Below are 13,465 nucleotides of genomic sequence, written 5' to 3'. Positions count from 1 at the left end.
TTTTGTTTATTACAGAGAACTCAAATAGTATGACAATAAAGGTCACATAAAATGGTTAACATTTAAAACTGAATAAAGCACATAATTAGTACATGAGGTGATTATTGTCATAGTAGTTTGTTGTCATGGCAAACATGGCAATGCAAACATGGCAAATATAGAAACTTTTTATAAAATAGAAGCTTTGTGCTTTCCTATCGTGGATGGTTGGGACAAAAACATGGAAAATATCACTTCAATGTTCCATTATTAAATTCAAAACTTCTGCGCAGTTGGGTAAAGTACAGCCACAATGTGCTCTCTTTATTAAGTAAACCTATCCAACTGTTCGTTAACTCAAATTTTCAATCATCCAATCACATGGCAACAACTCAATGCATTTAGGCATGTAGACATGGTGAAGACAATCTGCTGCAGTTCAAACATGTATCAGAATGAGGAAGAAAGGTGATTTAAGTGACTTTGAACATGGCATGGTTGTTGGTGCCAGAGGGGCTGGTCTGAGTATTTCAGAAACTGCTGATTTACAGGTAAATCGCTGTTTACATGGTTAACTCTTAATCAGAGTATTGTTTTAATCACATTAAAATCGAATTATTGGTGTCCATGTAAACGTAGTCAATGAGTTCACTGAACTCAAATGGCCTCCACAGTCACCAGAACTCATTCCAATAGAGCATCTTTGGGATGTAGTGGAGTATGAAATTCGCATCATGAATGTGCAGCCGACAAATCTGCAGCAACTACATTATGCTATCATATCAATATGGACCAAAATCTCTGAGTAATATTTTCAGTACCTTGTTGAATCTATGCCACGAATAATTAAGGCAGTTCTAAAAGCAAAAGGGGTCCAACCTGGTACTAGTAAGGTGTACCTACAGTAATAAAGTGACCGGTGAGTGTATATTTATTACAAAGAGCTCAAACAGTAGGGTTGCATTTAGTTTCATTTATTTTAACACACACACACTCATAGTAGTCAACATTTGAAGTGGATCAAAACGTTTTTTCAGGATGATCCTAAGGCAAGAACAAAGAAACCCCCCTCATGATTGTGAAGCGCTTTGGGTGTATGGCCATACACAATAAAATGCGCTATATAAATACATTACATTACAACGGGTGTTCAATAGTTTTAGAACAACTTTGATGAAAGGTTTTGATCCTCTTCAAATGTATACTGACACAAAGGCATTTCGGCACAATATGTACTTGAAGTGTCCAGTAGTTGTAAATTCTGTTGGCGTGCAGTAGAGGTGTGTTTGTTATTAACAGTTGAAGTGAGAAGATACCGTGTGGTAATTCTCTAATTAAAGCATGTGTAAATTACTCACCGCTTGGTTTGATTAATCAATGAATTCATTATGACCCAGTCAAGCTCATTAGCATGAAGCTGGTGCTGCGCTAACAGTCAAGACTGCCACTGTCCTGAGGTGTTTATTTATAGATGCAGAAAGTCACCTGGAAGTATTGTTTCTTCTTCTTTTTTTTTTTTTTTTCAACCTCATCCTTGCCTCTTGCTCCTGCTGCTTTACGTGCCACTAATGAGTGAGTGATGAATGTCCACACTTGGGTTTAACCATGTGTGTGTGTGTCTTGCAGGTTCATTAATCAAATTCAGCCAAAGTGTAGTGTACGCGCACTAGTTTCCACCCTCCTCCCTCATTAGTTTCTGTGTTTAGATTTACGTTCTCAGTAAACAGTTCACTCATACTTGAGTCCAGACAGCACAGAGCTGCTCTAGTGCCCATCTCACACTGCTCATTAAAGTGATGTGCTTGACTTTAAAGTAGTGATCCGTCCTATTTCTGAGGCGCGAGATAGAGTCTTGTGTTTGTAAACATACAAATTGACACCAGACGCCGGTGACTTATTCAGCAGCCTTGTGTAAACTCCCGTTTATTTTCTTCATGGGTTTATTTCCAATGAAAAAATAAAGAAGCTTGAGCCATATGATATAGATCGCAATGTTGCGACATAATCACGAGGCTTCTCCACTCATGTTTTATGTTAATGTGAAATGAAACAAAAATGCAGAAATTACTGTGACTGATGCATCAATCATCCTGTTGTAAAATGCGAACATTTCCGCCAGTGCGTCTGAGCAACCATCTGTATTGAGCGGTTCTGTAATTTGGCAAAAAACGAAACAAACAAACAAAAAAAAAAGCATTTTGGCTCCTCCATCTGCCTTCCTGTGTTTGTGATTTAATGCAATTACTTGCTTATTTACAAGCTTGCCTGCTTGCATGTTTTTTTTTATTATTTTTAATTTTATATTATATATTTTTAAATAAATGCATTAACTTTTGTTTTAATTAATTTCTTATTTTATATGTACAGTTGAAGACAGAATTATTAGCCCTCCTCAATTATTAGCCTCCTGTATATTTTTTCCCAGTTTTTTTTTTCCCGGAAATAGATTTTTTTTCAACACATTTCTAAACATGATAGTTTTAATAACTCCTTTCTAATAAATTCTTTTTTCTTTGCCATGATAACAGTACATATGTTACCAATGTTTTTCATGATACTAGTATTGAGCTTAAAAAGGAATTTAAAGGCTTAACTAGGTTAATTAGGAAAGTTAGAGTAAGTAAATCAACGATGCTTTGTTCTGTAGTCCATCGAAATAAAATTGCTTAAGAAGGCTAATATTGTTTAGGTGGAAGGATCAGAAACCTCCAACTCTAACACAGTGGGTCCGTGATGTCCTCTTCTTCCTAAAGTTGGAAACAATTAGACTGTCTAGAGGTTCATCTAACCATTTTTATTTCCATAGCACTTTTACGATGTAGATTGTGTCAAAGCAGCTTAGCATAGACATTCTAGCAAATTGAAAATGTGTCAGTCCAGTATGGTTTAATTTTCACTGCTGGAAGTACAAACACCGAAGAGCAAATCCATCGATGCGCAGCTCCACAATTCCCAAACCAAGCAAGCCAGTGGCGAAAGTTTAAGAACCAATTTTCTTTCCAAAGTTCAAAGTAATGTATTGTGTATTACAGATTGTACAATTGTAGTTTTTGTTAAGCCAAATTATTATTAATCTTGTTTTTTTTAATGTTTTTTTTTCTTCTTCTTTTTTCCATTGTAAGCGCTTGCATTGATACTGTCTATACTTTTTTAAATATAATTGTTTTTGTCTTAAATAAAATTATTAAAAAAGAAGGCTAATAATATTGACTGTAAAATGATTTTAAAACTTCTATTCTAGCCAAAATAAAACAAGACTTTCTTCATAAGAAAAATATTTTAGGAAATACTGTGAAAATTCCTTGGTCTGTTAAACATCGTTTGGAAAATATTTGAAAAAGAAAAAAAATCAGAAGATGGTGAATAATTTTGACTTTTTTTATTATATTTTTATATTAGTTTTTATACATTTAGTGTTTTTTTGTGTAACTAAAACAAAGTAAATAAAAAGTACTATTACAATATTACAAAAAACTACAATAAATAAAATTAGCACATTAATACATGGAGTTCAGTGAATGCTGCCTTATTTAATACAATTTTTTTTTTGCGTGTGTTTGATTGTTGAATTTGTTGTTGTGTGCTGTTCTTGCAGTGTTTTCAGTCAAATATTTATCTGTTGCGATGCCCTTAGCAGCTTGTTAGTTTTAGTGAATATACAGCAGGAAATCTAAACAGAAAAAAAATACATAACAGGTTTGGCTCCCCAACCTGTCCTCATCTTGCTTGTACTCTATCCTTGTTTATCCCTTTCCTTCTCGTCTGCTGTCTTCCCTGTTTTCCTTCAGGGCAAAGTCTGCTCCTCCATTAAGAACATACAAGGGTCCTTGACATTTAATTTCCTGTTTGTGCTGCTCTTTTACCCTCTTCCTGTGTGTCATACTCGCTCTCCTCCATCTCCGTCTCGTTCTCAGTCCTCCTTTTGTGTCACTTTCACTCCTGTAGGCTCATAATCCCCGATTTTATCTCAAAATTGATGCCTCTAAACATTGAGACGAAATACTAATTGATTATTATTCAAGAAACGACTAAAAACACAACTGTTTAGTCTCCACTTTTCCTCCTAATCTGCAATTGCCTCTCTGGCTATACCACTAACTGAGCCCTCTTTCTCTCTCTCTCTCTCTCTCTATAAAAAAAAAAAAATTTCTACTAATGTTTTGCTTCTTAGACTTTTACACGCCTGAAACTTGTCTATAGCGCTTGTTCACTGCTGCTCTTATAGTTGTGTAAATTGCTTCCTTGTCCTCATTTGTAAGTCGCTTTGGATAAAAGCGTCTGCTAAATGACTAAATGTAAATGTAAATGTAAAATAAATTGAGCTTGAACAGCATTATGCAGTAATGAAGTTTTCTTGAGTTACGTTCACAGACAGTTCATATTGAAATGATCATTCAGTACTTGTGGCATGCAGTGTTGTAAAATGTAATAATATTTCGATAAGTAACGACATTGAAATATTTGAAAAGGTACAATATTGCTCTCTCTTTGACATTAAGTTAAGACAGCATAGTCTAGTCTAGAGATGTCAAAACTATGGCCCGTGGGCTCTAAAGTTGGCCCTTTATATCTTTTGATTTGGCCTGCCAGAGGGAAAATGATAAAGGGTTGGGGAATGCCTTGTTTGTTTTATTGTTGAGCTACAAAAAAAGCTAACTGAAATCAAATGCCGAAAAAACAAATGCAAGTTTAGCATGACTAGTGTATTCGGCATTAAACTCTATTGTTTTATGAATGGATTTTTTATGGTTTTATTGTAATAAGTTCATTAAAATAATACACATTTTCAAAACACCTGTGTACATTAGTAAATACAGTTGAAGTAATTTTTATATTTATTTGTTAATATTATGAAATAAATTAGGAAATTACCCATGGACACTTCGATGTAATACAGTTTGTTATATTTAGAAAAAGTTTGGGCACTCCTGGTCTAGTCTGTCCTGTCAGTTACACTTATCCAGAGTTTACACAAACTTATTACAACAACTTGTGTTATTGGTTGTAATTTGCTTATGTTTAAATGTAATGTAATGTGAAGTGTATTTATATAGCGCGTTTATAGTGTATAAGTGCTTCACACTCAATTCAATTCAATTCAATTCACCTTTATTTGTATAGCGCTTATACAATGTAGATTGTGTCAAAGCAGCTTCACATAAAAGGTCACAGTAAATAGGAACAGTGTAGTTAAGTTTGTAGTGTTTAAGTTCAGTTCAGTTTAGCTCAGTTCAGTGTGGTTTAATAATCACTACTGAGAGTCCAAACACTGAAGAGCAAATCCAACGATGCGCGGCTCTACAGATCCTGAACCATGCAAGCCAGTGGCGACAGCGGAGAGGGAAAAAAAACTTCACTAAAGGCGGAAGTGAAGAAAAAAAACCTTGAGAGAAACCAGGCTCAGTTGGGCACGACCATTTTAATTTCTCCGCTGGCCAAACGTCTTGTGCAGAGCTGCAGTCTCAGTGGCGGAGGCTGGAAGCTGGCCTCAGCGAAGACTCGTCTGTCTCTGGAGCGTCATAGGAAACAGTCTCATGTTCTCCACTCTTCCATGACCATCGCAGTAGTTGTTCAGGATTCGGCCAGGTCCAGGATATGGAAACCTTGGGATCATCTCGTCGTTGGTCTTGGATCGAATCAGTGACTCTGCATAGTCTGAGGGCCTCGGGAAGAGTATCCCCAGGTGGAAATGGAGAATAAAGAAAATAATTAGCGTAGCTGATGTTCACAGTGTATATCAGCAAGATGCATAACCTGTGTGGAAGCCCCCTAAGTGGTGCACTAAGTGTATGCTTTACTGAACAGATAGGTCTTTAATCTAGTTTTGAATTGGGAGAGTGTGTCTGAGCCTCGGACGTTATCAGGAAGGCTATTCCAGAGTTTAGGAGCTATAAATGAGAAGGCTCGACCTCCTTTACTCGACTTTGCTATTCGAGGTACTACCAGAAGTCCTGAGTTTTGAGATCTTAAAGAGCGAGTTGGATTGTAGCGAGACAGAAGATTGGTTAGATAAGCAGGAGCTAGATTATTTAGAGCTTTATATGTAAGAAGCAATATTTTAAATTCAATACGAAACTTAACAGGCAGCCAGTGTAAGGAGGATAAAATTGGGGTGATGTGATCAAATTTTCTAGACCTGGTTAGAACTCTGGCAGCTGCATTTTGTACTAATTGAAGTTTGTTAATAGAGGATGCTGGGCAGCCAGCAAACAGAGCATTACAGTAGTCCAGCCTAGAAGTCATAAAAGCATGGACTAGCTTTTCTGCATCTGAGATGGATAGCATACTTCGTAACTTAGCTATATTTCTCAGATGAAAGAAAGCAGTTTTTGTGACATGGGAAATATGATTTTTAAAAGTTAAATTGCTGTCTAATATGACACCCAGATCTTTTATAGTAGAACTAACGCTAACTTTGTATCCCTCTAATTGTAGATCGAGTTGTGAGATCTGCTGTGTACAGGATTTAGGCCCAATAAGTAATAATTCTGTTTTGTCTGAGTTTAAGAGAAGATAATTGTTGGTCATCCAGTCTTTAACATCTTTAATACACTCAGTTAGCTTGGACAGATTAGACGTCTCGTCAGGTTTAGTTGAAATATATAATTGAGTATCATCTGCATAGCAGTGAAAGCTGATCCCATGTCTTCTAATAATGTCTCCCAGGGGTAGCATGTATATTGTAAACAGTAAAGGGCCTAAAACTGATCCTTGAGGCACCCCGTATTTTACTGGGCTGATTTGTGAAGGCTGTCCATTTATATTTACAAACTGGTAACGGTCAGATAAGTATGACTTAAACCATTGTAGGGCATGTCCTTGGACACCTGTAGACTTTAAGCGATTAATAAGGATACCATGGTCAATGGTGTCAAATGCCGCACTAAGATCGAGTAGAACTAATAGCGAGATGCACCCTTGGTCAGCAGCTAAGAGTAAATCGTTGGTTATTTTCACTAATGCAGTTTCTGTACTGTGATGAGCTCTGAAACCTGACTGAAACACTTCAAAAACATTGTTGGTCTGCAGAAAGGAGCATAATTGAGCAGAAACAACTTTTTCTAGTATTTTAGATATAAATGGAAGGTTAGAAATAGGCCTATAATTAGCTAAGTTGCTGGGTTCCAGTTGTGGTTTCTTAATAATAGGTTTAATAACAGCTAACTTGTAGGGATTTGGAACATGGCCTAAAGATAAAGAAGAGTTGATAATGTTGATAACTCGTGAGGGGGGTCTCTCCACACCACCACCAGTGTGAAGCATCCCCTTGGAAGATGCGCCGTCAGCCACAGGACAACGGCACCAGTGCGCTTTCTACACACCAGCTATTGTTGGAGTGGAGAGACAGTGATAGAGCCAATTCAGTGGATGGGGATGATTGGGAGGCCATGATTGGTAATCTGGAAATTGGCTAGGACACCAGGGTTACAGCTCTACTCTTTACTAGAAGTGCCATGGGATTTTTAATGACCACAGAGAGTCAGGACCTCGGTTTAGCGTCTCATCGGAAAGACTGCGCTGACTGACAGTAGGGTGTCCCTTTCACTATATTGGGGCATTAGGACTCACACAGACCGTAGTTTGAGCATCCCCTGCTTGCCTCACTAACATCACTACCAACAGCAACCTAGATTTCCCATGTGGTCTCCCATCTAGATACTGACCAGGCTCAGCCCTGCTTGACTTCAGTGAGTAACTGGTCTTGGGCTGCAGGGTGATATGGCTGTGTTTGGTTAAAAACTAATTTCACTTGTTTTCAGTAATGGTTTTAAGTTAAGCTTGGTGAGTAGTTTATTTTCTAATGCAATAATTGAAATTAAGAATTCTGATATTTATTAGAATGGTACATGATTCAAAACAACAACACAACTATTTTACTTGAAACCACACTGAACTGAGCTCAACTGAACTGAACTTAAACACTACAAACTGAACTACACTGTTCCTATTTACTGTGACCTTTTATGTGAAGCTGCTTTGACACAATCTACATTGTATAAGCGCTATACAAATAAATGTGAATTGAATTGAATTGAATTGAATTGAAATATTTATTTTAACTGGGCCTGAAAAATGGAGAAGGTTAAATCCTTAACACTTTAAATATTGCAAATGAAGGTGTTCATAAATGTCATACTAATTCTTGCTGTAGCAATATTTCTCTGTGGTATTGAAAATATTACTTCGTATCACTATATACTTTAAGGTATTACTGTAGTAACGTGACAGCTGTAATCTTACGATGTCCAAAATGCTGTAAATGTAATCATGCTCAGTCTTGTCTATAATGACTTTTGCTCATTAAAGAAATGTGCCTTTTACAGCAATTAACTTGGTGTGAGAACCTGTGGCATTTCAGATTGTGTGTATGTGTGTGTGTTTGTGACTCCTGGAGTGAGATAAATGAACCTGCTTATGTCTGCGGGAACAGGTGGCTAAGTCAGCATGGTGGCCCGCCACACACACATGCACACGCTCACACACAGAGACCAGTAACAAATTGAAGCAATTTGTGTAAATTAAGAGATAACTAGACTGCTGCCCTTGTTGAACAGTCGTTGTGGTGTGTCCCCCCTGAGCCACTGTAATCAGGTTCTACCATATTGCCTGACATATGGATGTCCTTAAATGTGTCTTTAAAATAACCATAAAAGTTAACCCCATGCACATTAAACTGCTGTCTTTAAAAGTAGTGCTCGATTTGTGTGGGTCTGTTATTTATTTGGGTATTTTATAATAGTACATGTAACCGGGTGAACATATGTGGCGATGAGGAATAATAATAACAATCAAGAGTCATTAAGGATTTAAATTTAGATTTTATTTTATTTTAGTTTTTTTTTTTTTAACAATCTTCTCTCTGTTAAACAGAAATTGGAAAAAATAAACATGAGGGCTAATAATTCAGAAGGGCTTATAATTCTGACTTCAACTGTATATAAGTGAATAAATAAAGCACTATTAAAATGAATTGCTATTTGGACAGATTCAAAGGTGATTTTTCTCAGCATTTAAATTTATTCTCTACCCTATTTATTTATTTTCTACCCTTAAATTCCAGATTTTCAAAAAGCTGCATCGCGAACAAATATCATCCTGTTCTAATTAACTATACATCATTAAGATAAAGCTTGCTTATTCAGCTTTTAGATTAATGTATAAATCTCAATTTCAGAAAATTGACCTTCATGATCATTGACCTCAATACCAATTTTTGTACTGAGCTGTGAATTTTTTAATTTTTTTATTTTTTTAGATATATACTTTTATTGATACTACTTTGACTAGGTGAAAGAAAGTTGAGAAAGAAAAAGGGTGAGTTGTCTGTGGCTTTATTAGGATAAATTCATGGCTGTGTGTATAGTTATATTATTGGTTTGATGCATATTAGTGTTTTCTACTATGTAAAGGCTATTCCATAAGCCTTATTAACTGGGCTATATATGTAAATTTTTCAACAGGTTAAATTTATGTATATGTTTCAACACTTAAAATTGTTTAAATCAATTTCTTTTTTTCAGCACTTTGTGTGTTTTTTTTTGTTTTTATTAATTAATTTAATATTGCCATCCTGTGATTTTTTTTTTTTTTTTTTTTTTTTTTTTTTTTTTTTTTTTCTTTTTTCAATTGCATCATTCATAATTATTGGCACCATTAGGAATAAACAAATTATATATACACACACACAGTTTAATATATATATATATATATATATATATATATATATATATATATATATATATATATATATATATATATATATATATATATATATATATATATATATATATGATTTTCTCAGGATATAATTTTTTTCTATCCTTAAATTCTAGCTTTCTTGAAGAAATATTGTCCTGTTCTAATAAACCATACATCAATAGAAAGCTTGATTGTTCAAATTTCTGATTATGTATAAATCTCAGTTTCAAAAAACTGACCTGCATGACCAATTTTGTGGTCCAGGTCAGATTTAGTACTGAGCTGTGGTTTTATTTACTTTATTTTATTTTTTAACTTGTATTGATACTGACTACAAAAATGCTGGTATGGTGAAACAAGAAAATGTGTCAATGGAAAAGAAACAAAATACTTTTGAACAAGTTGAGATTGAAAAAAAGATAAATTTTCTGTGCTTTTAATGTCAGAAACGCATACTTTTTGAGTTAGTGAACATCACTGTATGCTACTATGCACGCGCTATGTCATAACACTTGACGCAAAAGTATGTGTTGGACTGTAGATGTAAAATATGTACATTTTTCAACACGTTTAACATATGTAGATTTTTTAACACTGATTAAAATTGCAATTTTATTTTTAGCACTGATGGGTTTTTTTTTCTCTTTTGTGTGTTCAGGTGAGTGTGGTGCAGGACTCAGTGAACATCTCCGGTCAGAACACAATGAACATGGTGAAGGTTCCTGACTGTCGGTTGGCAGACGAGCTTGGCGGACTGTGGGAACATTCCAGATTCACCGACTGCTCACTGTGTGTCGCCGGCCAGGAGTTCCAGGCACACAAGGCCATTCTGGCAGGTAACACACACATATAAACACTTTACATTCTCTTTATTCAAATATGCTGAGATGTTGTCCTGCGTAGGTTTAAAGAACATTATTGCAGATGGTTGTTACAGATGATCAGTGAGTCATGTCAACTGTTATGGGCTGACTAATGCTCCTCACTGCTATTTTAGTATTACATACTGTAGCGTAGGGTCTGTCACACATTTTCAAAATACAGTTTATCATATCAGTTGATGGTACTCATCATAGCAATGTTTATTTACTAACATTTCAAACATTGTAAAGACGTGCCTGAAGCATTGACCAACAGGTGAACATATCACAAATAAAACAAGCAAACAAAATGTAAAACTGTTGGTCAAAACAAATCAAATTAAATGTAAAAAAAAAACAGAATAAATGAAATACTAAAACTAACCATATACTATACCAAGTTCAACTCTACCACTTACCCCTACCCCTCGTTTTGCACGTTCACGTGAAGGAGTAGGGGTGTCCCAATTCTCTTTAGCTTGAAGCCGTAGGGCTAAGGGGAAGGGATAGATAGCCCTCAAAACTGAGATTTTTCAGTACTACACTCAAAACCAAGGGGTACGAAAATTTCCCAGAATACACCGGCTGCAACGGCAGCAAGGCTGCACACGGAAGTAAGGAGATCCACAGATCGCATTTGTGTTTTACTGCCATGATTAAAAAAAAAAAAAAAAAAACGCTAAAATAAAAACCACTAAATTTCACTGTCTGTAATACCTAACAATAACTCCTGTATAGTCGTCCCACAACATTGACACTTGGTGACACTCAATTACCCTGTCAGAAAAGTCTAGTGGCTGGGAATGAGCTTTTTACAGTGTCTGTTATAATGTTAATGTTGTTTTCGTGTGTTTACTTGGATGAATATGGCCACGGTGTAAATGCACAGCGCAGTTAAGATCTTATTCCCACATAATATAGTTATGATAACATGATATTGTGATTTCCTGAAGATAAATACCAAAAAATAATGCAACTGGAATAACTACAGCAGTCACCATCGTCGATCTCATATGAAGCAAGAGCTCACAGTGACATATGATGATGTGTCCAGGTGCTGTTGGTTTCAAGGACCAACGGGAATCGGTAGGGGTACAAAAATATAATTGGGATTGGGCCTAAACTAACAACAGTCACTGAAAACTGAGTGAAATAAAACAGTAAAAATAATTACACCCGCAGATGCACTTTTACAGACAAATACATCAGATTGTATACGAAAACACAACTGGTCACAACTGTGATAACTGTTTTTATTCTTTTGCCAAAAACTTTACATTGAAATATAAATATATAATAAGATACTGGAATTATTTCGCAGAGATTTTGGTCCATATTGACATGATAGTATTATGCAATTGCTGCAGATATATTGACTGCACATCCATGATGCGAGTCTCCCGTTCCACCACATCCCAAAGGTGCTCTATTGAATTGAGTCTGGTGACTGTGGAGGCCATTTGAGTACAGTGAACTCATTGTCATGTTAAAGAAACCAGTCTGAGATGATTTGCGCTTTATGACATGACGCTTTATCCTGCTAGTGGTAGCCATCAGAAGATGGGTACACTGTGGTCATAAAAGGACAAAAACAGACACAGTCAGCAATATACAGGTAGGCTGTGGTGTTGACACGATACTCAATTGGTACTAATGGGACCAGAGTGTGCCAAGAAAATATCCCCCACACCAATACACCACCACCACCAGCCTGAACCATTGATACATGGCAGGATGGATCCATGCTTTCATGTTGTTGACACCAAATTCTGACTCTGAATGTCACAGTAGAAATCGAGACTCATCAGACCAGGCAACATTTTTTCGAATTTTTTATTGTCCAATTTTGGTGAGTCTATGCCAATTGTAGCCTGTTTTTAGCTGACAGGATTGGCCCCCGGTTTGGTCTTCTGCTGCTTAACCCATCCGCCTCAAATGTGTTCAATGTGTTGTGCATTCAGAGATGCTCTTCTGCATACCTCGGTTGTAAAGAGTGGTTATTTGACTTCCTGTGACCTTTCTATCAGCTGAAACCAGTCTGGCCATTCTCTTCTCACTTCTGGCATCAACAAGGCATTTGCACTCACAGAACTGCCACTCACGGATATCATCTCTTTTTCAGACCATTCTCTGTAAACCCTAGAGATGGTTGTGCGTGAAAATCTCAGTAGATCAGCCGTTTCTGAAATAAACCCTGAAATTCTGAAAACGCTGAAAACTCTAAACTAGACTTAGTGAAACTAAATATATAAAAACTAAATAGAATTGGGTTTACCCAAAATTAAATCTAATAAGACCATTAATGACACAAATTAAAACTAAAAGGTACAGCAAATGTAAAAAATAGCATCAAAATAAAAACCTATTTAAAAATGCTAAACTATTATAACCTTGGATATTACAGACAGAGAAACATCTTAGATATGCTGTCAGGTGAACATTTGATTAGCTTTCTGCCAGTGTGTGTGTGTGTAATGTATGAGAGGGAAGTTGCTTTGAGAAGTCTCTCTTTCTCTTTCTCCCTCTTGCTGTCAATCAGTATGAGGCGGGATTCCTCGTTATCTGGCCGTACCTGCTAGTGCTCATTAATGGCCGTGGAGACGGAGCTGATCGGCTGGTGTCTGAGCTGTGATTAGAGCATGTGTGTGTGTGTGTGTGTGAAGGAGAGAATGTGCCAGACTTCACACACTACTTTAAACAAGTTAAAGTTGCCCTAGACAGATCCGACTCCATATCCAGCCTTAAGAAAGAGAGAGCCGCCATCATCCCTTAGGTTAATCAGCCGAAAGGTTCAGCAATTGCACCAAATCTCAAATTGTATGAGGAACCACTTTCAGATGTTTAGTTTTTGATGTTGATGGCTGAAACATTTCCTCCTTGTTCACTGTCCTTCTCTTATGGTTTCACAAAAAGTGCCATACAAATGA

At 36.3% G+C, this 13,465-nt stretch overlaps 1 protein-coding gene across 1 annotated transcript in view; it reads left to right on the top strand.

The window, feature by feature from the left end:
- LOC130221026 (speckle-type POZ protein) overlaps positions 1–13,465 on the top strand; it is a 199,498-nt gene that overhangs the window by 166,785 nt on the left and 19,248 nt on the right. Inside the window, exon 7 of the mRNA XM_056453326.1 lies at positions 10,337–10,514. Within this exon, the coding sequence (XP_056309301.1) occupies positions 10,337–10,514 (178 nt within the window). The remainder of the gene's footprint in view (positions 1–10,336; positions 10,515–13,465) is intronic.

This window comes from Danio aesculapii, chromosome 3 (genome assembly GCF_903798145.1).
Source record: "Danio aesculapii chromosome 3, fDanAes4.1, whole genome shotgun sequence".
NCBI lineage: Eukaryota > Metazoa > Chordata > Actinopteri > Cypriniformes > Danionidae > Danio > Danio aesculapii.
The sequence above is the reverse complement of the archived record's forward strand: the minus strand, read 5'-3'. Positions and strand labels throughout refer to the sequence as shown.